The sequence below is a fragment of the Passer domesticus genome, chromosome Z (genome assembly GCF_036417665.1).
Source record: "Passer domesticus isolate bPasDom1 chromosome Z, bPasDom1.hap1, whole genome shotgun sequence".
NCBI lineage: Eukaryota > Metazoa > Chordata > Aves > Passeriformes > Passeridae > Passer > Passer domesticus.
In genome coordinates, this window is record NC_087512.1 from 41,157,386 (window position 1) to 41,183,964 (window position 26,579).

Below are 26,579 nucleotides of genomic sequence, written 5' to 3' on the forward strand. Positions count from 1 at the left end.
AATGCATTGAACCCACCAACCTAAACTAAAGGTCTTCAGAAAAAAAGATCAGTATAAATTGAAAAACAGAACTGATCTATCAAAATTATAACATTCTGGACAAAAATGGATCAGGGTTCTCAGCAATAAAGAACTTTTAAAACATATTACTGGTGTTCTTATTAGTCAGGCACATATTCTTATTACTCTGCTACAAAGCCAAAGATTTGATGGCTTATGATGCATCTTGTTACTCATTGACTTTTGTCAACCAGCTAGACAGCACACAACACTGTGATATCAGACATAGCTAAATATCAGCTAAAGACCTCAAGAATAAAATGCATCCTGCCTTTTCTACTAGGATGAGTCTACTCATCACAAAATGAGAAGTAGCCCAACTTGGTAATCACTTTATTTTTCTTTCATTACCTAACACAGATTTTACTAGAAATGTGTGCTAACAGGTTGGATTTGAAAGTGGTTGCAATCTTTTTCTCTGTTTTAGTTATTTATTCTTTCTTAACTATAAATCTCTTACCACAATGTAGATCTGAGATTTATGCCTCCTGGCCAGGTCAATAATGTTCACTCCATTATAATAAATATTTTCAAAACACCCATGAAAGTTCCTGCGTGATAATGTCCCTGATTTTCCAGGCACTGGGATCCCTCCAAAGCTGAGCTTAGAAAGAGAAGAGAAATCAATAATACTATTAAGTAATTTTCCAAGGAAAGAATTTGGCTGTACTGTAAGAGCAGAGGTCAAAGACTGGCCTATAATGAATCTGCTATTTCTTGTGTATAACATCTACACATTATAAGAATAGGCTAACAAAAAATTAGGCTATATAAAGTCAAATGTATGCAGCAAATCATTCTGACATTTTGGCTTTTTTTTTTTTCTTCTTCTGATGTATCTGTCTTGAATCAGTTTTCAGGGTCCATTACAGCTGTGAAGCCAAAGAGAAGGACAAGGCCAAGTAAAAGGAGACTATGCAAAATGGTGTAAAAACGGAGAAGACAATTAGCAACAATTTATTAGAAACTTGAGCCTAACTTCTCCACTGTGCACACCATAACTACTATAATAGAAAACAAGAGTGCATCAAATTACATTATTCTAGGACAGATTTGAAACAAACTAAAGGAGGCACAATTTGCCCTTTCAAAATGCTTAGGCTGTGCAGCTGCTTTGTATGGTGCTGTAAAATTACTTAGTTTCAGAAAGAGATTGGAAGATTTAACAAAAATAAAAACCCATTGAGAGCTACTAAATTCAAGAATATAATTCTGTCTAAATACATCCCTGCCCTAAGGGAAAAGCTGCTAGAAAGCAGTAAATTATTTTAGAAAAGCATTGCCACAAGAGTGACCTTAGTTCTGCTCTGATCTGTTTTAACTCTTTTACACCATCAGAAATAGGATTACACTATAAGTGAACATTCGAGCTCAAATATTTCAAAGCTATTCTAGAAAATATTGTAAAAAAGGTCAGTACATATTATTAACCTTTTAATTTTTAAATTTGTTTTAAAACAAACCAGTTTCAACCAGTTGATTTTCCCTCTCACTTTTGTTTTTTAAGTTAGTATGATCCTCCAAACTTGTTATTATGATTTACATTCAGAAATTCTGAGCAGATATTTTTGAAATGGAATAATGCAGACACAGAACAGTATGACATCTCACTCCAACATGCTTAAAAATTGGAATGAGTACAAAGAAGTCTGCAGGTTCCTGACATTCTGCTCCATCACTCGTTGTCTTATACAACAAACAGTATAGGGCAAAGATAAAGCATCCAGTCATCACATTACAACTGTGAAATAGTGGTATTTTTAACCACAGGCAGGAAAATTTCACAGCACATTACATCTACAACTTTTCATGAATCTACTATTTGTGCAAGAAAGATTTTTTCACAGTATAATTTTCAGATCTAACAGGGATTTAAGTCTTGATAGAAATATTTCTACAATGCTGACCTTGCAATTTCATCAAGTTTTATATTCACAACATTAATATTCATTAAATAATAGCATTGAGTTGAGTCTCATTCATTATGTTTACAATATTTTTTATCACATTTGCAGCTCTATTAAAACAAAGGTATTAATGAATTCTGAGATAAAAAAATGGTCTTTTGAAAATACTGAGTTGAGTCTAGTGGAAGATTTGTACTCCAAGAACATCTCTTTTTCTTTAATTCATTCTCTTAACAGACAGAAAATCCCCAAGGTCTTAAGGACTACAAACTTCCATGCGTTCTGTTTCCTTTGCTGTTCCAGTGCATTTGCATAACAAAGGTAATAAATGTAATAAAGGAAAGGTAATTTTCACACCTCATAATCAAGGTCCAAATAACTGAATTCTCCTTTTGCATGAAAATGATGAGTGTGTTTATCCACTGTAAAGTTTACTTGATTGTTAAAATGCTCAATGAGAACAGAATGCCAGTGTTGATCATCCAAAAGGCTGCCCAGCGTAATATTAAATTGGGCATTAGAAGGATGAGTTTTAGTATCACCTTGAAAGAAGAAAAATAAAAACTATTAATTTCATTCAAAAATATAATTACTCAAAAATATACTGCTAGTTTATCATACTTTATACATTAAAATCCACTTAACAGTTTAAAAGAAGTTTTAGTCAAGTAATGCCTAGTAACTATATTAGACTTTAGAGACTATAGCTGTTACCTAAATTAATGAGTAGGGACAGCTTCCCTTTAGTTAATTCCAGGGTGATGTGGTCTCCATTTTGTCCTTCTCTGTGGAGGAGAATTCCATCACTTTGCATTGTCTTAAACTTCAGAGAAATCACATCTTTCAGTGCATTAATGAGTTTTTTATTTAATGTGTAAATTAGACAACTTTTCCCATCAAAGCCAACCACCTCAGACCCTAGAAGTAAAGAAATGAAAGATAATGTACAATGCTATGTCTAAAAGAAACAGTTGCATGTTACTTCAATATGGTATGAAGTTCCATCACTAACATCTCTAGATTACTTGTGCACAGTGAATCGTACTTTATTTTTTCCCCGTATATTAGGACTGTTGTGTTTTAATGATGATCGTATAACTAGATAATAAAACCATGTGAGAAGAGATTTGGCCTCTATTCAAATCTAACAATGTTCTCATATGCTGGTCTTCCTTTCCTTGGATCTATAAAATACTTTTAACATTTCTAGTTTTACTTGTGTTCTTAGGCTGAAAATCACTATCAATTTATGTGTAATTCATTCCAATGAACAAAATCAAGACAAAAAAAAAGCCAAGGCTGCTGTTGACCTTCAGGAAGGGAAGGAAATAGGGCTAACTGATCTCATCCCAATAGTATAAAAGAATATCCGTCAAAATCAGTACAGATTGAACAAGACACACACCAAGGAACTGATAACACTATAAAAAGCTCATAGAGTATTCACAGTTCATATGTAATGAAGAAAAAAGTAATTGCCCTTGAAAAATACATTTTTGAAGTGAATGAAGATGTAGAGGATACTCAATAAAATATAAAGTTGTTTTTCAACTGACTGGTTGACTTCTTGCAAGTCAAGGGAAACCCATTATCTATTTACTAACTTTATATAATTTCAATAAAAATATTTCTCCATATTTTCATCATGGAAATGGAATGAATTCAAATTAACTCTTGTACTTTAGGTTAGTAATTTATATTCCATTTTCACAAAGCTCTTGTCAATGAATGCAGTTATGTTTTTAAGTATAGTTTCTTGATGATCTTTATATCTTGATAATGGAGAATTTATCAAACGTACAATGAATAAATATGATGTTCTACCTAAACATGAACCATAGATTAACTATTTCCTTCATTTTATCACTGAATGAATGAATGTGGACAGCAAAAGTGTTAATTAATGTTGAATTAAAATAATGACTGTGATGTAGAATAGCTTCAATAAAGACTTCAATAAGTCCACTTGTACATTTATATACATCTATCAAACTAGCTAACTAGAGACATTCTTATGCAATGATAACTCTAAGACTGGGAACATACTCTTGTTATTAGTTATTGGGACAAGAGCATAAACAACATTAACATGGCTTTCCAAAATCCCTTACACTATTCTGCAGCACTAGTTCCTAAGAAGCATTATCTGCTTTGTCTAAATTTGGAAAATAAACAAAATTAAATTTTTCCCCTGCCCTCACCCAATGAATTAATGAAGATTGCAAAAGGGTTGCAGATGGCAATCAAAATTCTTGTAATATTTCTCACACAGGTCTTGTCTTCACCATCCATGCATTACCCCTGGAAATGTATTTAAAGAGTTGTGACAAAAACAGCTTGGGTGTCCTGCGGGATTATAAGGATAAATAGAATGTGGGCTCATATCTAGAGTATAGTAAGATTTTCCTCTCTTATTTACCAACTACTTGCAACTTCCTGGACTTCAAAATCCTCTACATGGATTTTCTCTACTGTTGTAAAGAAAAATAAAACAGGTGGACTTGTTTTATGAGCACTCATCTTTTGTTTCCACAATTGGCAATGTGTCTTCCTCAAATAAATGTGATATAAATCCTTAGTGCAATATGAAAATAGCTTTGGAAATCACAAAATGCCCCTGAGAAACTGGAAATTCTGGAAGCCTCACATACTACAGGACCAAGAAACTAGTGATCCTGAGCAAAAGTTTTAGCTGAAATGTCTTCAAAATATATATATTTTTTTATCTTTATATCAATTGAAATCAATGCTAATGTTCTATAAAGAAAAAAAACTTAAAACAATGCAAACCAACTGGCCATTATTCCAGTTATGAAGAGGATATGAAGTCCTTTCTTTGACTGATATAACTGTAGTGTTGACATAAAGCATTTCAGCCAGGTGGAAAATGATGAAAAAGCCTCAATACAATTAGAAGTGATAGAAAACAAAAGGGTTTCAGCAGTATCTGCAGTACTTTTTGTTAGGTATCATAACACACATAACTGACAATTTTTAATGTGCAGTATATATTATTTTCTAGTTACTTATATTCTACAACATTATACATTTGTAATTTTCAGATTTAAACCTATCTTTCTGCCCGCCACATCAAAAAAAACCCCACCTTTTTCTTTCTTTGATTTCTATTTTTAGACTGCTGGTTTTCAGAGGATGAAATACGAGAGTACTGCAATGAAGATGGGAAAATGTAAAAATGTAAGCTAAACACATTCCCAATATCCCTTTTTTTTTTTTTTCTAGTGTCACGACATAGCTCAACCTTAACTGTGTTTTACATGGCTTAATTGTCACAATCTGGCATTTCAGGAACAAGACACAGAAAATGTCACTACAGATTCATTGTTTCTTTTGTACACACTAAATAGAAAGAACTATCAGGCAGAGGCGTCAGATTAATTTTGGGCTGAGGTTCAGCACAGAGTATTTGCAGTGTAGTCATGGCACAAGCTGATGTTTTATCGGTTCACATGAAGGCAGGTTGAACATCAGGAGGTGAAAAACAAACTATTTCCTTCCTTCCTTCCTTCCTTCCTTCCTTCCTTCCTTCCTTCCTTCCTTCCTTCCTTCCTTCCTTCCTTCCTTCCTTCCTTCCTTCCTTCCTTCCTTCCTTCCTTCCTTCCTTCCTTCCTTCCTTCCTTCCTTCCTTCCTTCCTTCCTTCCTTCCTTCCTTCCTTCCTTCCTTCCTTCCTTCCTTCCTTCCTTCCTTCCTTCCTTCCTTCCTTCCTTCCTTCCTTCCTTCCTTCCTTCCTTCCTTCCTTCCTTCCTTCCTTCCTTCCTTCCTTCCTTCCTTCCTTCCTTCCTTCCTTCCTCCTTCCGCCACTTCCGCCACTTCCGCCACTTCCTTCCGCCACTTCCTCCCTCCCTCCTCCCTCCCTCCCTCCCTCCCTCCCTCCCTCCCTCCCTCCCTCCCTCCCCTTCCTTCAGCCACTTCCTTCTTTCTGCCACTTCTGCCACTTCCTTCATTTTCCTTTCTTTCTTTCTTTCTTTCTTTCTTTCTTTCTTTCTTTCTTTCTTTCTTTCTTTCTTTCTTTCTTTCTTTCTTTCTTTCTTTCTTTCTTTCTTTCTTTCTTTCTTTCTTTCTTTCTTTCTTTCTTTCTTTCTTTTCTTTCTTTCTTTCTTTCTTTCTTTCTTTCTTTCTTTCTTTCTTTCTTTCTTTCTTTCTTTCTTTCTTTCTTTCTTTCTTTCTTTCTTTCTTTCTTTCTTTCTTTCTTTCTTTCTTTCTTTCTTTCTTTCTTTCTTTCTTTCTTTCTTTCTTTCTTTCTTTCTTTCTTTCTTTCTTTCTTTCTTTCTTTCCTTCTTTCTTTCCTTCTTTCCTTCTTTCCTTCTTTCCTTCTTTCCTTCTTTCCTTCTTTCTCTCTTTCTCTCTTTCTCTCTTTCTCTCTTTCCTTCTTTCTTTCTTTCTTTCTTTCTTTCTTTCTTTCTTTCTTTCTTTCTTTCTTTCTTTCTTTCTTTCTTTCTTTCTTTCTTTCTTTCTTTCTTTCTTTCTTTCTTTCTTTCTTTCTTTCTTTCTTTCTTTCTTTCTTTCTTTCTTTCTTTCTTTCTTTCTTTCTTTCTTTCTTTCTTTCTTTCTTTCTTTCTTTCTTTCTTTCTTTCTTTCTTTCTTTCTTTCTTTCTTTCTTTCTTTCTTTCTTTCTTTCTTTCTTTCTTTCTTTTCTTTCTTTCTTTCTTTCTTTCTTTCTTTCTTTCTTTCTTTCTTTCTTTCTTTTCTTTTTTGCCTTCCTTCCTTCCTGCCTGTGTGCCTCCCTCCCTCATTTCCTTTCTTTAAATGACTGTAGAACATGAGTAAAAATGATAAGGAACATTGCAGAGACAGCAGAATGAGGACGGAGAAGAACCCAAATTAAAAAAAAAGAAAGGATGGAAAACTCTTTAAATATTTCATGTAAGTCCATAACTGAGTACTCTTATTTGGCCTTTCTACTCAGTAAATGCTGAGGCAAAAATGGAAGGGCTTGTCTGGATGCACACTTTACAAGCATCTAAAATGTGACAGTCCTTGATTTAAAAAGCTTATAGGAGAAAACAAGCTGCATGTAAAAAAACCCAACCAAACAAACAAAAACAACAACAACAACAACAACAAAAACCAAACAAAAAAACTACCACAAAACAAACAAAAAAACCCCCAAAAAACAAACAAACAAACAAAACCAAAAAAACCCCACCCATACTACCAAGCCTCACTGAGACTGTAATTAAAGGGTAAGCATTATTTTTGAGAATACTAGGCAAAGTTATTCAGAGCAAGCATTTGACTGGAAGACAGCAGATTTCAGTCCTGTCAAAATTTGTCCTGTAAGTACAACTTCATTAATATAGTAATGACTTTTTTAGAACAGAGACATAGATTTTTCACATCACTTTACGGAGTAGAGAGATTTACATCCTGTATTCTTGCGAGTTCAGTTTTAGTTGTGTAATTTCTAATAGGTAAGATTGAAGAATGAAATTAGTGCATTTACACTTGAATACAGAACACAGTTCACATACTTGATGGTAAATGAAAAGGGAGTTGTTTACTCTTCAAATATAATACCCAGTGAGAGCTCCCTGAAGGAAAGGATGAGAAAATGGGACATGTAAAACATGTGAATCAAAGTTAAAGTAGATGTTATTGGCATTTCTGCTTTTCTTTTTTTTCTGATCCCGCTTTGAAAAGTACAGTCATTCAAAAAGAGCCAGGCATAATTACTGTAACAATAAGTCCATGTCCTCACTGTGCCTGACAAATGGAGAAAAAGACTGGAGAGAAAGAATTAAGCTTTTACATTTTAAAATAATTTTTAAAACTGCAAATCTATAATCACCTGGTTTGTCTTCAATGGCAACCACTGAATTTACCTAGTAAAGGCACTTGGTAACCAGCCGATGTTCAAAATAAATACAGAGATTATAAGAAGTCTGCAATTCATTTGGAATTATAGCATTTATAGATAGGGGGGAAAAAGCATTTCTAGAACACCTACTACAATCAATTCAAAGAAAATTTAACCAGCTTAAAAAAATTACATATTTTTGATGACATCATGTTCTTCACATACTGCATTATAGTAAATAATGGATGAAGTAAATATTCATTTTAAATTCATCCTAATCTTAGAAGGTAACTAAAGTTGATTTACATCTATAAGCTATCTATAGAAACATTCTGTGCCATGTATGTAACATGCAAAAAAAATTAATCTTCCTCAAGAATAGTTAATGGCTACACAAAAATATTTTAATTCCATAACTGCTTATTCTAAATTTTGGGGTTTTTTTCAGTTGCATGGACACTTTTCTTTGTCGTTTAGACTCAGAGTTTTCTACTGGTGGGCAGCAAGCATGACACAGAAGAGAGCTATAATATGGATCTTGCAAGAGAAAATTATGATAGGGAATGTAAATAATTAAAATCTGGCTTATAGGCATGGTCAAAAGAGAGCTGTTCTGTTTGAAAATGTTTGAGAGCAAAACTGAGTAAGGATTTAAATGTTATCACATGCACAAGGTGAAGGACTGTGAAGAATCAAAGTTGATAACAATCAGTGAATTTTAAAGTGAAGCTTAAGGAGAAGAAAGACTATTTTGCCATCATGTACCACAGAAATCAGGTCTCAAATAGAAGACTCAGATGAGATTGTAGCTTTGAATTATAAATTCATCTATCCTTCATTTTTAAACTTTGGTTGTTCTGGAACTTAAAAGAGTTGAGGGTAAGTTGAATCATGGTCATACTTTTCAGTTACTCAGTTTTCAAGGCTGTTTTCTCAGATTGTTCTAGGAATCATAAGTTGTGTTCCCAGTTCTCAAGGCAGCTGCCTCTGAGGAATTTTGTGTGAACATTCCAGGCTCTTCTCCTGGCATGAGATGTCTGTTTTCTGGGATGAGGAAGTTTACCTGATTTCTGAGGTGACCTAATCTCCTGCATCCAGGTTTAAATGTTCAATATCCTTTGTTGACTACCTTTCACAAATTTTAAGAAGTCAGGTTTAAGGCAGAAAGCCCAGAGATAAGTTTTCCTATATACACTTAAAGTCAGATAAAAATGCATGGCGATAGAAAACAGGTATATGGAGACCATCTAAAAGAAATCAACCATACAAAACATAAATAAAGAAGTTGAAAAAAAACCCAAACCAAAACAAGAAAGAACAGATAAACGTATGCACAAAAAACAGTTAAAGAGATTGCTTAAAATAAATTCTGTTTCCATAATGGAGAAAAGATGTGAAGAACAAAAAGCAGTGAAAAACTTACGTAGAGGAATTTTAAAAATCCATGGATGAAAAACTTAAACTGGAAATTGTCAGGAATATTTACACTGTCCAGCAGATCAATAAAACCACAACACTTACGCAATCTGCTTCCAAAGGCTTATGTCAGTTATTAAGGGCACAAAAGCCATTCTAAACATATAAATATATATAAAATATAAATATATAAAAAAACTTGGAAGTGTCCTTGAATTTTTTTTATTTGTGGATCTATCTAGTTGTACTCTTACTGGCTCAGGATCAAGACCATATAGATTTAAAATTGTAAGCATTTAGCATATTTTGGCCTTCAGAAAGATAGTATACCATGTTAAGATGCAATTTTTAGGACTATGACAAAAAAAAAGAAAGAGTTTGCATAAAATCAGTTATTGGAGTTTGTAATTCCAATACAGAAAGGACTGGAAAATAAGCATCACATATTGATAGTTGATGTAGAAACAGTGTAGTATGCACACAAACTTATTAAATCAGTCTTATTTGAGATTCAATTTAGTCTTAGGAATCTACTTTAAAATGCTATTTAGGCAGCAAGAGACATTGATGAAGATTCATTTAGCTAACTCAGAAATAAACTTACTATATGTGCATCCATACACTTCAATGCGCATTCCAATCCTGCCATTCGGATTCCAATCCAAAGGCACAAAACGGAGAAATCTTGCTTTAATAGAATGCTGAAGCTTATAGTACACGACACTGTCTGCATTCGTGTTTCCAGAAAAGGCCTAGAAGAAAATGAAAAAGAAATCAGCCACATCCACATTGAATACAGAAATATATGGAAGTATCACTGATCTTTTAATTTTATATATTTTACTTCCATTTCATCTGGCAAACAGTCAAGCACATGAATAAAATGCAATTGTCAGTGAATTCCATAGGAACATCTGATGATTCAACATTGACGATTCTTTTGGATAAGGTGTTAACTCATCTGTGTATTTAGGGCTGATGCCCCACGCAGCAAAGTATTTAACAGCTTCTAAAATTTCAGTGAACAAACCCTGCAAACTCAAACATTCCTGTCAAAAAATGCATGGAATATCCTCACATTTCAATGCATGGCTCTATCTAACACTTTAGTGTAAGAAAATAGTGATGTCTACAAATACTTTCTATTGAAAACTAAATGGATTTAATTGCAAACCTGTGTTTCAAATGCATAGCATGCTATATTTAAAATGGCACAGATTATGGTAATAAAACACTTGTTTCCAACTAAAGAATCCAAATTATTGTAAAAGGGATGTGTTTCGGTGTCCTGTTAAAAAAGATGAATCATTAATTCTTTTTTTTTTCACAAGGGGAAAGAAATAAAAAGTAAAATATTTTGCAATATTTAACTGATCAAACTACTTTCCCTTTTTCTTACATAAAGAAACCAGAAATACATAAAAATGTAAAGAAGAAAATTTTAAAAAATGTAATAATAAACTATACCATTCTAAAAACTGGAGAATAATTTCTGATTTCTCTGGGTTGTGTGCTGGCTTTTTGTCATTAACTGTTTATGGTATGTGAAGCACAAAGAAGTTGTTCAGACATTTTGAATCCAAATACCTGATGGCTCTCTGAAGTATTTAGATGAGCAGTATTTAAAAGATTACACCTTTCTGGCTGTATGAACAGTGCTGTTGCCATAGCTATAAGCCACAGGTGTTGCAGCTGGAGAAGTACATAGCAACCAACATCTTTAGGTATGCAGCTTCTCTTTCCGTAAGTTTTAGAAACACAGATGAGCTTCACTGCATTCATTATTTATCTTTCTATACACAGATCTTTGCACCTTCTCTCTCCTGAACTAGTAAAATTTCAATAAATTCTAATTGCTGAACTTTCAATAGGGAAAAAAAAAGAAACTAAATAAAAAGACCCCAAACCAACCAACCAATCAAAATGAAAACCAGAACAGTGAATTGGCTTATTTAAGCTAACCTGTTAGGCTAGCAATAAGCAAGGAGAGTTAGTGACTTTGAATGTCCACTTTCAGCTTCATGCTTTGTAATTCCACTAACACAGAACATAAAGGTGGAAATATAACAAAAATCAGAGAAAACCTACTATTTGGAGGGTGAGACCCTTCCAGACCTCTTGTCACTTCAAATCCTATTTGTAGTCTGTAACAAATATAACTGCCCATGAAAGTGCAAATTAGTTTGTTGACTGAACCAGAACCAGGCTCCAGAAGTACTGTGAGCAAATGAAGTGTTCAGTTAAGATTTAAATTTTTGCAAAATTGCTTTTGGAGAGCAGCCACCTCATAAAAATTAATTTAAGTTTTGAAAACAGACTGTATATGGCTTAATTTTTTTTTACTTTAGGGCATATTTAGACCGTGTTTTCTTAATTTAAAATTTGGGTTTTGGCTTCAACAATAACCTAAAAATACTTCAGACTACTCCTTTAACACCATCCAGAATGGCTAGTTTAGAAACCAGTATTCTTTTTCTGCAATTTTACAAGCCTTTATCTGGGCAAACCACATTTTACGGTGTATCAATTATGTTGAGTATTAAATGGGTCTTTATTCCTTGTTTTAAGCAGTCTAAAGGTTAAATAAGTATTTTGATTTTTTTTAGTCTTAATCCACTTCAAAAAAAAGAGGACAAAATCAGACTGTTTTTCTCCATGTTACAGTACTAAAGGTGTACCTGAAACTTATGAAAGTAGCCTGTAAGCTTTTTAGAGGAGAATTATATTCAAAATTTCAGACAGTCCTGTCTTTACAGTAGAACACAATTACTGTTTCATGGTCCAATCCATCAATCCTTAAAACATAGAATTTATAACCATATAATGAGCTTCTTTTATCCCACCCCTCTTTAGACTATTCAGACCACTTCACTCTTATGCCAAATCATGTATAGGGAACATGCCATTACTTTAGATTATGCAGAGCCCTCACAACCTATACAGATATCTAATGCTTAAAAAGATGTCATGTGGCCCTCTGTTAATAGGAATAACACACTTAATAATTGCAATTAATAAACAGTGCTTATGTAAATATTAATAGGGTTATACACTCAACCCAATATAACTGTTTGTTGACTCTTAGTTGATGTATTTACATGTACTATATTATACTGCTTCCTAATAGCTTGAAAACACACCATCTTCCTCACAGAATGCAGTTTTTGAAACACTGAAATACTATATTGCAGTTGAGCGGTAAACAGTGACAGTGCCACTTAGCAGCAGAGATATCTAGGTAGATAACTCTCCACAACATATTTTACTCCATGAATTAAAAGTATTCTGGGCTGTACTGAAGCCTGAACTGAGAGCCTGAACTGCTCTCAAACTTGGTTTAACCATCCTCCTCAATTTCTAACCCAGTAACTTTATCTTGACCTACTTTAACCCTGCTTTGAAGACAGAATTATTTAGTTCATTATGGTGTCAGAAATCACAGATATGCTGTGGATTGGTAAAATTAAGTCCTGTCCATAGAAGGGCATTGGCAAGCTCAGAATGATTGTGAAGGTAAGCTTGCATCAAGACAAGGTAAAAAACTCCTTGGTTTCTCTGTACATCCTCTATGTAGAGGACATCCACATGTGAGAGTCTACCAGGGTTAATATACGCATCCTGTCCAAAACTTTCTCACCAATCAAAAATTCCCCCAGAAATGAAACTGTGTAGGACCTACAATTCAGATATCTAGAGGACATGATCCTTATTCACAAATATAACTTTACTGTATAATATACTAAATATACACTGTAAAAAATAATACTAAATAATATGCACAAAGCTTTTATATATGTTGTGTACCCATTGCAGTAAATATATTTATTACATATACTACTTTAAAAATATACATATATAAATAAATATAATTATACTTAGCTGCAAAGCCCCATGTAGTGATTAATAACAAGTACTGGTACAGGACTAAACGTGAAAATCTGGAAGAGAAGTTGTGGTACTAGTGTACCTCAGGATGGGTCTAACTTAATTTTGTGGTTTATAAATTCTAGTACCAACACCAGAAAAAAAAAACTGAAAAATTCAGCGTAAAGTAACGTGGAACTGTTTGTATAAATTACTGCATTAAAAAAAAATGCTTCAGGATTAACTTATCTCTCCCATTTTCTTCCAATACTTCTAAATTACATCCAAGTTCATATTACAGTAAAATAAAGGAGAACCTATTCCAGATAACTTAGTACACAGTACAATTGCCCATCAATTGACAGGTTTTCTGAACAAGAATCCAAACACTCAGACTCATCCTTCTCATCCTATTACCACTGTAGTAAGTTCTTGTCAGTAAATTGGAGTTACTCCCCAAAGTCAACAAATATGAACCTTTCAGTTAAAGTTAAAATTGTGGAAGTCCTTCACTCTGACCAGAGAATACTGTACCAGACAATTGTCTCCTTTCTTAGATGTCCACATTGCAATTATGGCTAGGACAAAATAATCACAGAGGTTAAATTAACATATTTTTAAGTCTTCATTGGTTATAAATGATATATGCAAAACCTGGCTGATATTATGGTATTATAGTGAGAAGCCCTGTGCCGTAAGTTATGCACTGTACATTTCACTAGATCTTGAATTGTTTGAAGATACAGTTGAAATATAGTAGTGTTACCTTAAATTGATCAAAACACACAGCAGCTACACATACTCATAAATCTGAGTGTTCATAATGTCTTTTGTAAAGAAAGGGCAGAATATATTAATGACAACCTGATTAATACAGACCAGACAGAAAAAAAAAACTTGACAGAAAACCATCATAAATTGTTGTTCCAGTCAATGTTCACTGCTTGTACCACCTAAATCCCCACTCCTGTACTTACAGCTTTCCATCACTGTCACTCAGAGACAGGATAGTGGGGTAAATTCTATCAATACTCTTTCAGTCTATCTCTTTCTCTTATTTCTTTACATTTGGTGAGTGTTTCATTCACTGTCATGGTTCTGCCTCTTTCTTTTTTGTCTTTCACTGTGTGAGTGGAATATTACCATAACTTTATGTAAGTCCCAGAACAGCTCCAGAATTAAGAGATGAAGAGAGGATGAGAACACGCTTGCCAGTTAATTTATCAAAGGTGACAACTGATATTTCTAAATGGACACTAGATATTACTTCTGCCCTTCTGTTTTGTTTGGAGTTTATTTTTTTTTGGGGGGGGGGGGTATTCTTTTTTTTTGTATATTTTGTTATTTTTGAGAAGAAAATGGAAACTATTTGCTTTCATATTAATACCAAAGAGGGAGATTTCAATATCTAAAATTAAGCTAATGGAAAAAGGTTGGGTTTTTTTTCTTATTAGAGTAGTAGTAGTTGGATAATAAAAGTGTATGATTGAGGGCCCTTGAACAGCTACTGTTAGTCAGAAGATGTTTATCAACAGCTAGCTATGCTCATTTGGAAATGTGCTTAATAAACTCTATTTTCTGTCTCTTTATTCCTTTCATGTTCAATATAGCTGAAATGTAAAGGTACTTAATTTTCCAGATGACATGGTATGGGGAGTAATAAATAAAATAAAAATAAAAATAAAGACATATTTTTGTAAGCCACCAGCCACAACAGGTGTTTTGAATTCTTCCATCTACCTTATTTCCTTTCATCATTCAGATCTAGTAAAAAATCTTATGTGAAGTAACTTGTCACCATCAGAGGGAGCTCTTGTATTGACACAACTAGGCAGAACATTCTCCCTTTAAAAATTATCATAACAATTCTTCCTTATAAAATCCCAATATATAGTATGAATCTACTATGTTTTATTTATTAATACCTAATCACATGGACCTCAGATATATTCCTGAAAATAGATAATATGAATGTGTTTCATAATAGTATTACTGGAACTCTACACAATCTTTAACAAGCCCTGAAGATTAGCTAACTGTCTATCTGAAATGAATATATATATGATTTTTATAGTATGGATCTGTAGTCAATGAATTTAGATTCTGCTTTTCCAAAGGTAGCTGTGACGATCTCAGAAGGTAACAACCAAAGAAGTTTTGGTAGTTTTATTTTCACTTTTTTCTCTCTTGTTTTTTAATGAAACCACTTGAAAAAAAAATCTGTAAAATATGAACACATTGAATTTTGAATCTGGGCTAAAGTGCAACTGTCCTGTCTACTTTCAAATCAATCTGAAGTTTAATCACTACTCTTCTGGGTAAACAAATGTTTTTACTAGTGGTGTTTAATCTGGAGTACAAAATTTAATTTATACACTTAGAAATCATTAACTAAGTGTTATGAAATATATTTAAAGGGCAACAACATATTTAGCCTGTTTATTCCACATATTTGCTTGTTAAAATCTGAGGAAAAAAAAAAATTGTTCCGGTGGTACAGTTTTCATTGCATGAAATTTAGATAGGAATCACAATTGACTATTGTACTTCCGTAATACATGATATAACCTAGAGACTACCAGAAAGGTAATCCAGGAAATTTATAATTAACTATACCTTTCTAACTAACTAACTATACCTTTTGTGCAACAGCTATGTATGAAATCCACTGATATGTCAAAACAGTACACAGGAATTCTGTTTGCTGCAATATAAGAAAAGAAAACCCAAACAAATACTTCATTAATATTATATTATAAATTTCCTTTTTATAAAATTTCACACCTTGCTTTGAAATGAAATTAAGTTATTAGAAAGAAAGGAAATAAACTTTATTACCTATGCAACATAGAAATGGCACAGCAAACACTTTTATGTTCTCAGGATCATAACAATAAAATAGTTCAATAATAAGCTTTCCTACTAAATTATTTATGTAGCTTTTCATATATGATGTCTCACAATTTCTACCTTTAGAGAAATTTCTGTAAATGATTTCTTTTTCAACTCATCATTATGGATTTAGACTAGTGTATATGCTAACATGACAATCTGTTTCTTAGGTTGCTGCAACATTAGTCAAATATCTCATGCATTTAACCAAAAACCTTAGTGGCAAAATTTCACTTTTCTTTTCGCATAGGGTTTGCCATTCTGATAATTAGAAAACCTTTCAAAAGCAACCAACTTCCATATTTTTTGCTTTACTCTGGAAAAAGGTACTATGAAATGAAAAGCTAAAGAAACTCACTGAGATTAAATGTTTTAGATATGATGTGATCAATAAGGCTCTAAGAACATTCTGTGCGCTAATTCTAATTCTGTGCAAAAGTGTTCAGCAAATGTATATTAAGGTTGCATTCAGTAGTTATTGGGAACTAGTAAAAATATGTGGGAAACATTTCCTGTTAAGAACATTTAGAATACAAAAGTAGCACTTCAGTTTTTCAGAAACATCAGCATTCATGGTGGAGCCTACTGCTCTAGTAGGCATCTGATGCCTCAGAAATGTAATGCAGAGAGCAAAGACTGCACTGTAAACATACTACTAGATCACTTAGGAGTATTTACTAGAGTGCTGTCTTTGAGCCCAGGGGATGTGTCTTAAAAGCCACACTGAATGCAATAAAACCAAGTTCCTAGTTATTTGTCGTATGGAGAATTTGTTTCTGACACAGACTTCAGGTATTTGGATAGCCTAAACAACAAACCAATTGTAGTTCATTCTTTCTAGTACTGCTGTGCATTTAAATAGAAATTAGAGACTATCAAGTACCATTGACCAGCAAATATGGCATTCAATGAGAGAACACATGATGGGCAGCCAACAGAATGGACACACCTTCAACCCTCAGCCAATTAGGAGGGAAAGAACTGACTGATATGATGGTGCCCATCAGCTACAGAAAAGGGCAAGCAGAGTGGCATGGGTGCCTACACAGAAGAAAGGAATAAATAAAGACTTTGCAGAAACAACATTAAGTTAATCTTCATGTAGAGATTGGAGAAGACAATTTCAGGCAACAAAGTCTCTTTCCAGGTACAAATTTGAATAACTCCATGGCTCACAGGAAAATGTGACACATAGTTTGCAGCCTGAAGACACATCAGTGATGGTCACTAGCTTTCTTTCAGATAGGGCTATCTGGTGGAAAGTAAAAGGAACTGTACTGTACCAATGCAGTATTAACAGTAATTCTGATACATCACTTTCTATGTGAAACCTAAAATGATCAGGCTCCTTTACACTTGTCCCATCTCCTCCACAGCATACTTTACTTCATATTCTTATTTCACTAAGGTAAAAAAGAGGAGGGGAAAAAAAGTGTATCAGGAACTGACAATGTTTTGACTTCAGCTGTCCCAACTCCTGAAACCCAAGTTTAAAAACACAAATCCAAGTTACGCTAATACTGATTTACCTTGGAGATAGGCAGAGTCCCTAGTGCTTACTTCAGAGTCCCTGGTGTTACTGCATATATCACTGAGATCTAGTTCCATACTAAGCTTCTTATAGCATGAGAGAAATGCATAAACCAGAAGTAAAAACCCAGAAGTATATATCTTAATGACACAACAGGGTGAACACAGCACTGAATTTCAAATTTTAAAGGTCTTTTTTCAACTCTCATAGTCAGAAATCAGACTTTACATGGAAAAAATGGGAATAAATTTCATTTAGTGCACATGACATCATGAACCATAACTCTTCTTCTTCAGAGGAGATGACTGAATATATGGGAATACTGTTCATTATTTGTGATGCTAATTTCTTTAGTTTATGCAAACAGAGCAAACATGTAGTTGTATCTCTATGTGTACATCTATCACTATGGGTTAAAGGTAAAATACAGACCAAAGAAAATGGGTTGAAGCTCACAGAGATTATAAAGTCCACACTCCAAGACATCACTGCAAGAAAATCAACCACTTCCTTTCAAAAATTAACTGCTTTCTGGATAAAGTGGCATACAATATGATAGGAAGGATGTTTCTTAATATTAGAAAGAATTCATCTTAAATGAAAGAATCAACAAACTTTGCTTTTCACTTGGTATTCCTAGAAGGAGGCTCTCATGACAGCAACAAGCTTGAGAGACAAATATGAAGCCACACAACTCTCATGAAGCAAAAGTGTTGCCAGATTCTAATGTCATTATTTCCACAATACTGAATTAATGTCTAACACGAAATGCTTGAAGGATGAGAGACAGTGAAAGTCATTTGTGCATGGCACTGGAAATTATGATCAAATGACTACAGATACATGGGTGGTCATTCCTCTCAAACTAAATTCTTTGCTCAAGAGCAGTCTGGAAATTAATACTTATTCAATTAGCTTTGATACTCTAAAGAGACCATGTGGGAATAGCTTTTCTAAGAGAAAAAATAACACTCCAGAGTGGAATGAAGATGGTCCTAAGTCCATTTTTTTAAACCAAAATTGTGGATGGATAGTCCATCATGGCTTTCTGTACAGTAGGAAAATAAAATAACTAAATAATAAGATTTTTTTTAATGTAGACATTGCTTGTGGAACCTGCAGCTCCATAAAATGTGATTTTCTTTTACAAGAATCTTGAATACAAGAATGCTAGTTCTTTGACTAAATGCTTGTGACACGGGATGTAATTTCAAACAAACTTTTAGATTATTTTTGATATATAGAAACTTGCAGTAATCTGTAGGAAGGAGTGTGATAGATTAATGTTTACTGCTTTAGGTTTTTTGTAATATTTGAACCTAAAGATCTTGCTTACATTGTAACATCTTTAACTGCCTTTGGTGCACACCGGTGCTGCAGAATGCTTATAAATGAAGCCATTTCAAGTGGATATTTTTAGTTTGCAAGTCATCACTACCTATTTGGTGCATCTGGAAAAAAGCAAAGTGCGGGGCAGAAGAAAATGGTGGATTATCCTCTTACACCTTGAGAAAACAATGTATCTGAACTGATGAACTGATTCTGAAATGCTTTGGAAAAACATTCAAACTGAGATCTAACTGAGAAGCTGAAGAAATTCAAAGGTACATCTAAATTTGAACTCTAGTAGTTGGTTTGTCTTTAATTTTTACTTTTTTATTTAGTTTCCTGTATGAGTTCTTGGGGGAAAAAGAAGAAATTATCATGTGACTCTTGTAAGAAACACTAAAATCTGTCTCAATGCTATTCCCCCAGTTGAATTAAGGACAGGTAAACTTGCAGAGATGCATATCAGTAAAATTATTCTTAATCTACTTTACAAATACAGATTACATCAGACAGAAATAATTCTACTGAGGACTGTTTTCTCCTTCATTTGCAACCAATATTTAAGTGCACACAGTTCAAAATTCATTGCTAAGGACAGCAAGGACTTCAGGTATTTTAGATATAAATAGCAAAAAGAAATAATAACAGCACTGCTGATATCTGACGAGAGGGGCACCCCAGTGAAGCCAATTTAAAAAACATTTTGTCACCACATTGGAGAAGAGCTGATTCCTTCCCTTTGATAAGTGTATTTCAGCATGTGTGGACTACAATATAAAGTCAATTCTATTTCCTAAGAAAGGCCAAAATGTGGAAACAAATAAATTAAGATAAAGATCAAGCATGAAGTTGCCTGATCACAATTCAACAAGAGTGATTTCCTTGAAGAACTCAGAGAGCAAAGGCTAAAAACAAATTTCTAGATAGTAATACAATATAATTAACTGAACAATTACAGAGTAATTCACCAGTGCCTTTTACAACTAGTAGGGGCAGATGAATATATGGGGAAAGGAAGGTGGTGAAACACTTCATCAGTTCATGTGGTCCTTCCATCTGATATTGAGTGACCGAGTCAAAGTAGGAAGTGCCTACAGAAGTCAACGCACTCATTCTCAAGACCATTCTCAAGTTTCTATTTCTTGAGATCTAATTTGTTTTAAAAGCTGTCAAGTTCATACTTCATGATAGCTACATAAGTTTGTGTTTTTTAACCTATGTTAAAAGCTATTAATTAAATCACGCTGTCATATAATCTGTACCTTGTAGCAGCCACCTTCTCTTTGAAACAAGGAATTGTTTGCTCCCAAAAACCTTTGTCATCATTGAATAAATCAATGATCAGGCTAATTATAAAAGAAGACTTCTCCTGTTAGGCAAATTATCACCTTTGCATCAGAAGTAATGTCAAAATGACACAGGAAAAGGACATGATAATTCAATATGTTATCATTTGTAAATATTTTTAGATCTGTTAGAAAATAGACATAATTCTTCAGCTGTCTAACAATATTTCAAATTATCTTCATATAACACAGAATGAGTAAAAGATTTCTAATACTTTCAAAATGAAAATGTCATTCACATTGTATTTAAAATATTAATAAATGTCACATGTTGTTATCTAATTTTTTCAAACCACAGAGTAAGAAGCTTTGTAAGTATTTATAAAGTGTCACAATGCTTTTAAAATGTATTTAAAATACAAAAAATTCTTCACAAACATTTGAAATAAATACACATTTTAAAAACACAACAACAACAAGAAACACACAATGCAATCATGGATTATCACAAACATTAATTGGTTATGTATTAGATAATCTCTTCATGTAATTCTTAAAAAAAAAGTTATCCTCATTTTAATACTTTTGCAACTTTAAGCTAATTATGATAGATTAAAACATGGGTTTTCTTAAGAGATGTGACTACTACTAAATTTTTTTATTCTGAAATATTATTAACTGAAACTCAAAACTAGAAAAAATTTCAAAAAAACCCATCCAAAACCATCCCTTCAGACTTTTGAGACTCTGCTTTCAGTTCATATGCTCAGTTAGTTTCTCATTAATTCTGTGTGAAATTTTTTCTGTCATATTAATTGTGTGAAGTCTGTCCTAAGGGGACTCTTATGAGGACAGCGGTCACTAGGAATGCACAAAACTTCACCTCTGTCATTCTTAAAAAGGCATGTGGTCATGGTGACTGCCAGTCTGCCTGGTCTTTACTTGTTAGCTGATAAGGAACAAGATTTAAATTACCATCTCTCATACAAAGATGGCAATTCCAGAAGTTGGTAGTCTGTGTAGTCACCAGCTAATAACATGCACAGGACTGTAGACCAAGAGTCATGCTCATCTTGCCAAAGAGGTAGAATACATCAAAAATAAATTGAGGAGAAAATGGTTCTGCCACAGATAATAAATTCTAGGACCATAATAATGATCTAGAATGACTGAAGCTGGTAAATTAATGTAAAACACAAACTTACAGGCATTATGCTGGATTTTTTTGCTCTTTACAGAAGAAGACTATGAAAGTTGGTTTCGGAATGTTAACCACCTGTGACTTTATGTGATGCATTTTTTTACATTGTTGGCATGACTGGATATTTTGACAGTGAAAAATAAAAAAAAAGACCATCTATTTCAGACTGAATTTACAAATTTACCTGTATTCTAACAGAGAAAAAGAGAAATCCAACAGAGAAGTAATTAACCATGATCCCCACTTGTATACCTGGCATTCTCTCCTGTAGCCCTACTAGAGAAAAAGAATTACTCATCCATCATGTTAGATGGATAAATCAAGTATTTCTATTTGACATTTGCTTCTAAAGTCTGAGGCGGCTCCAACAGCTTTTAGCTGCTAGAGATCAAGATGGAAAATTCTGCAACAGAGGTCTGTCCCAATCTACACCTATCTATGGATGTACATTTGTGCAACACAGCAGAGACTCTGGAGTACCACAAAAAATGGCAAAATTATTCTAACAAATGAAAGTATATAGTTGTTAATAATTGAAAATATCCATTACCTTGTAAAGGATGTTGTAACTGACTCCAGTCTAGTTCCCTCTTACCACTCAGTTCAGAATGCTGAATGCTTGACTCTATGTTTGACTCCACTTAGCCCTACTATGCAGAAGATTCAGAACAACTTTAATCAATAATAATTATTATTATTATTATAAAAGAACAAATCATACAATATTACTTAATTTTGTAATAATCTTTCATGACTTCTGTAGCTTTTCTTCTTACCCAACAGAATTAAGCTGCTGCTGTATTGTCTACTATATGTTTACTTTAGAAACACAAAACCAAAGAAAGGCTTTTTTAGCAAGGTTTCTTCTAGGAATAGACCCTTCTATATCAAGCAAAGAGCTACTGCCACCTGAATTCTCAGACACAGAAGACAAGTCTGCGACCTAACTTTTAAATCTTCTTTTTCTTCGAGGCTCTTTTTTTGACCAAGGCCTCCTAAAAAGTCTCTTCGTAACTTATATCCTTGATGCTTTCTGCACCTACCAGACTAAGGACAAACTTTCAAAAATTGAATGTCTCATCAAATTATCTTCTAGGACTATTCTATGGTTTTACAGCATAGTTTTTGTCATGCTCACAAAGGAGTAAATTACCTCCCCCAACTTGTTCTGAGGTCCTTGGCAGATGTCACTGACTGCAATAAAAAAAGAACCATCAATTTCTATTTTGTACCTGTCACAATTTTCTAATCACTAAGCCAAACCTACAACCAGCATTGTAAATCTAAAGATTACCTTGAACACGGAGATTTCTGTAGTTTTCTCTAATTGTGGCCCAAGAAAGAGATATCCAGTTCCAGTTCAGTGAAACTAAATTAACAGAATAACTCATCAGAGCTGTGCAAGCAGTGTAACAGATCTCAAGGCTTTGAGCTGCTCACGCAGAGATCCTTGCTGGGTACTCTAAATCATATGAATACACCTTCAGCTTGGTTGACAGTCAGTGTCTCACACTGGGAGGACACTGCAGTTGTAAAACCAGCTGCCCTTTTCTGGCCACATCAGGTTGCCTTCATGGCATGTTACTCTTTGCAACCTTTGCAATACATCCACTCTCATGCTGCCAGAGATTTGCTCCCTTCTCATGTGAGCTTTGTCATTGTGCTGCTCATCTTCACCTTGGTAAGAAGGCTTTAGTATGGGGCCTACAAGCTACACACATACCCAGACAAAAAACTTGTCCTACACAAGTAAATTATATTTCAAATATGACCTTCAAGTCCTACTACTATTTCTATTATTGAAAATATAGGGAAGTTTGAGAAAAGCTACAGGCTGTTATGAATGGAATTTCAATTCATGCCACCAAAAATTTGTTAGAATTCACTCATTGCTTCAGAAAATCCTAAAACAGGACTGTATTAGAGACATTCCTTCCATGTTAAAACTAACCTCCCCAGGATAATCAAAACCAAGTCTGAAAACTAATGATAGGCTTCAACTATGGCAGAAAACATGGTAAGTGTAAGACTTTTCTGTTGGCATATTCACCACGGAGTGTGAAAAAGAGGAAAAAACACCGGAAAAAACATATTTACTAAATTCAGAATATTTATTATTCTAATACATTTCTAAGAAAACACTTTTGCTCAGCTATAATACTGCTTCATAAAATTCCACTGATATTACCTAAACTGACTTTTTTAACAAAGCAAAGATCTGATCTCATATGAAGAAAAGACCAAGACAGCATTTTAAAGTTCCATTGAGGAGGGTATTTTCAATTGAAATAATAAAGTTTAATTTTTTATTAGAGAAATTAGAAAAAAAAATAGAAAGAAAAACATGTCAGATGAAAGAACAAAGTATGTGGAAAATCTGCCATAACAAACCAATAATGCAAGTTAGAATAATTGCAGCGTGCTTTATTTAGACTGAGGAATGCATGCATGATGAATCAACCACTCAAGCCCTCCTTAAGTAAAATCTGTTTGTCAGAAAATTAGCTATGGATACTTAATCCAATTAAGAACTTAGCTCTTTCTTACTGTTTCGCTTCATCAAACTAGAATTTGGCAGTCTTAATTTATTTCCCATCTTCTTATTTTCAGAAAGTTAGTTTGTGCCTTGGGAGTTTTGTTTTTCTGTTGTTTTTTTGTTCTTCTTTTTCTCCTCTGGCTTTTTTTATAAATCTGCTTATTTCTTATTTTAAAATTTAGTTTACTAACTACATATATTTTTATTATTTCTGATAGGAAAGAAAGCATGTGATATAAACAAACTAAAAATAATTAATTATTAAGAAATTAATACACTGCAAGTGCATTTTCGGTTTGTATTTTTATTTATCTATTAAGAATTTATTTTAAATAGGCTACCTTAGGATGCAAAAGAATGGAAACTAAGAGAAAGTCAAATTTAAAAATATTCATGTTGCATGAATATTTGTTTCTGGGAATTTTAAATATATTTAAAATCATGAGTTAGCTTAACCTTCAGTAAGGAAAGGTATGATTGCTCCTTTTTTCTGTACATTCAATCTTTTTTTATATGAATTTGAGGACTTGATTGAACCATTCTTAAGAAAAAAATTTAATCACATTAGCGAATTCAACTTTTTATCATTGAGACAAATTTGTCATTAAATCAAAGTCCAGCAGTGTTTTCCATTAATAAAGTTCTCCTAGCTTCAACAACAACAAATATTATTTTTGCCATGCAATTTATTTATATTATGTACACTATTTTCACATATAACTTTATATATTTTTCTGCACCTGAGACCACACAGATTTTGCAGTCTTGCAGAAACTACCACTAAAGAGCTCAGATTTTTCCTGCTGGCATTCATGACAATGTCTTTCAAACTTTAAATTTGTCCTGTCTACATTGCCAGAGGCAAGGTACTTCTTGTTCCTAAGGCTCACCATCACAAATAGAATTGGAGTGGTTGCAGTTGTTCAAAAGATTAGATCCTGCATTAAAATAATTCTGACAGAGGATTTTTTCTCAAGTTCTTGGTTTTAATGTTAGCTCTTTATTATATGGAAGCTAGTAACTGCACAGAGTATCTGGATCTAACAAAAATGCACCTCTTTCTTTTAAAGACTATGATCTTCTAGTCTTACTAAATAAAAACTGGTACAGGTTCTTTACTACTCCAGACTAATTTCGATTCTATGTTAGATATTTTCTATGTAGGATTTTTTGGCTTGAATAACATTTGTTTTCTCAGATAACATAGTGGAATGAAAACGTAATTTCAGCTCCACACAACACTAATTAACCGAACTGTAATGCAGACTCCATATGAACAACAAAATCTGTCTTCAAACAAATTATAATAGCATTATGATAAATATTGTCTAAACAGATAAGGACCAGAGAAAATACCACAGTGTGATTATCCATTATTCAAACATCCCAAACTTAATATCAAGGTTGTGTTTGCCATAGGATACAAACCATTGGTAGAATTAATTCTTAGAAAGAACAAGTGAATTTTCTGCATTTGGGAATATTATAAAACATAGAATGTTTATTTCATCACAGAGAGCGTCCCTAGTTATTTGCACTTACAAGATTTTTTAGGAAATACATAAACTATGATATGAAATATGCTTATTTTAGTGACAATATTCACTGTTACATTTTTCCCTAAAGATACTCCTGTAATGAATAGAGGGTTTTTTTAAGGCAGTATCTATAGGGAATAGTCAGACATGTTACAGTGTAAGATCTGTCCCTTATCTGGTCCTCAAAGGACCAGTTTGAGCAGCCTACTCAGAAAAAACATTCCCAAAGGGATGAGTTTTGTTGAGTCATAAGCAGGGTATGTTATTTTTGCTCTGGTCTACTGGTAGGGGCAATGAAGAACTGACCTTCTTTTTCTTTATGACACTGTGTTTACAGATTTCTGCCACATTCACACCCAATATTCTTTTTACCGGCCAAAGAATCCAAGTCACTTCCTCCATGCCAGATGTCTGATTTTTAATATTTTAAAACATAATTTGCTGAATCTTTTCCAGTTCGGCTAAATTATTTTGCAATGAATGATCAGATCTGCACTGAAAATATGAACAACGCATACACATTCACAGTGGAATAACAAGGTTTTCTGTCTCATTTGCTACAGATTTCTTAATAATTCTAACACTCTATTTTCATCTTTGTTCCAGAAGACTAAGCTGATAATTATAAATGTTTTAGAGTTTTCAGGTGTCCTCCTGGAAGCAGCACCCCACAGTCCCTCATTTAACATGCAAGGATGGTGGGGTTTTTTGGGGGTGTAATTTGGGTTTTGCCATGTACATTTTGTTAGCAATGAAGCCAGAATATTTATATTTCTGCTTAGTTACAGTACTTTAGTTGTAAATATTAGAAAACCTCATAAATACTCAATGCAAAAAGCTGTCATAACTTCATGTGGGAATAGGTTTTTTCCTTTTACTTTTCCTTTTTTTTTTCTTTTTTTTTCTTTTTTTTTTAATAAAAGAAGACAAAAAGAAATTTTGGACCATATAATTTAAAATGGCAAGGTCATAGACAAGACTGTGAAACAAACCAATATGTTAACTGGTTAATATGTTTTGAGCTATGCACTTGTTACTGCAACACATTTTTCTTAACTCTGGTAAAGAGATGCCTTCAGTTAAGTATCAATATGGTATGTTTGCTTCAATGAAAATGTGAATTTTCTCTGAAATACAAAGTTACACTATTGTTTGGTCTAATTAAAAAACAAACCAAACAAAACCTTCATGATTTTTGGG

The 26,579-nt window shown here is 33.4% G+C and overlaps 1 protein-coding gene across 6 annotated transcripts in view; it reads right to left on the reverse strand.

Moving 5' to 3' along the window:
• Positions 1 to 26,579, reverse strand: part of CNTNAP4 (contactin associated protein family member 4) — a 205,235-nt gene that overhangs the window by 71,881 nt on the left and 106,775 nt on the right. For 4 of the 6 annotated variants that reach the window (XM_064403135.1, XM_064403134.1, XM_064403137.1 and 1 more), the window contains exons 4-7: positions 9,807 to 9,954; positions 2,682 to 2,885; positions 2,325 to 2,509; positions 521 to 664 (exon numbers count right to left, since the gene is read on the reverse strand). In XM_064403135.1, the coding sequence (XP_064259205.1) occupies positions 521 to 664; positions 2,325 to 2,509; positions 2,682 to 2,885; positions 9,807 to 9,954 (681 nt within the window). Of the gene's footprint in view, positions 1 to 520; positions 665 to 2,324; positions 2,510 to 2,681; positions 2,886 to 5,073; positions 5,555 to 9,806; positions 9,955 to 26,579 lie in introns of those variants that run through there. The other 2 variants (XM_064403138.1, XM_064403139.1) reach the window with 2 other exon arrangements.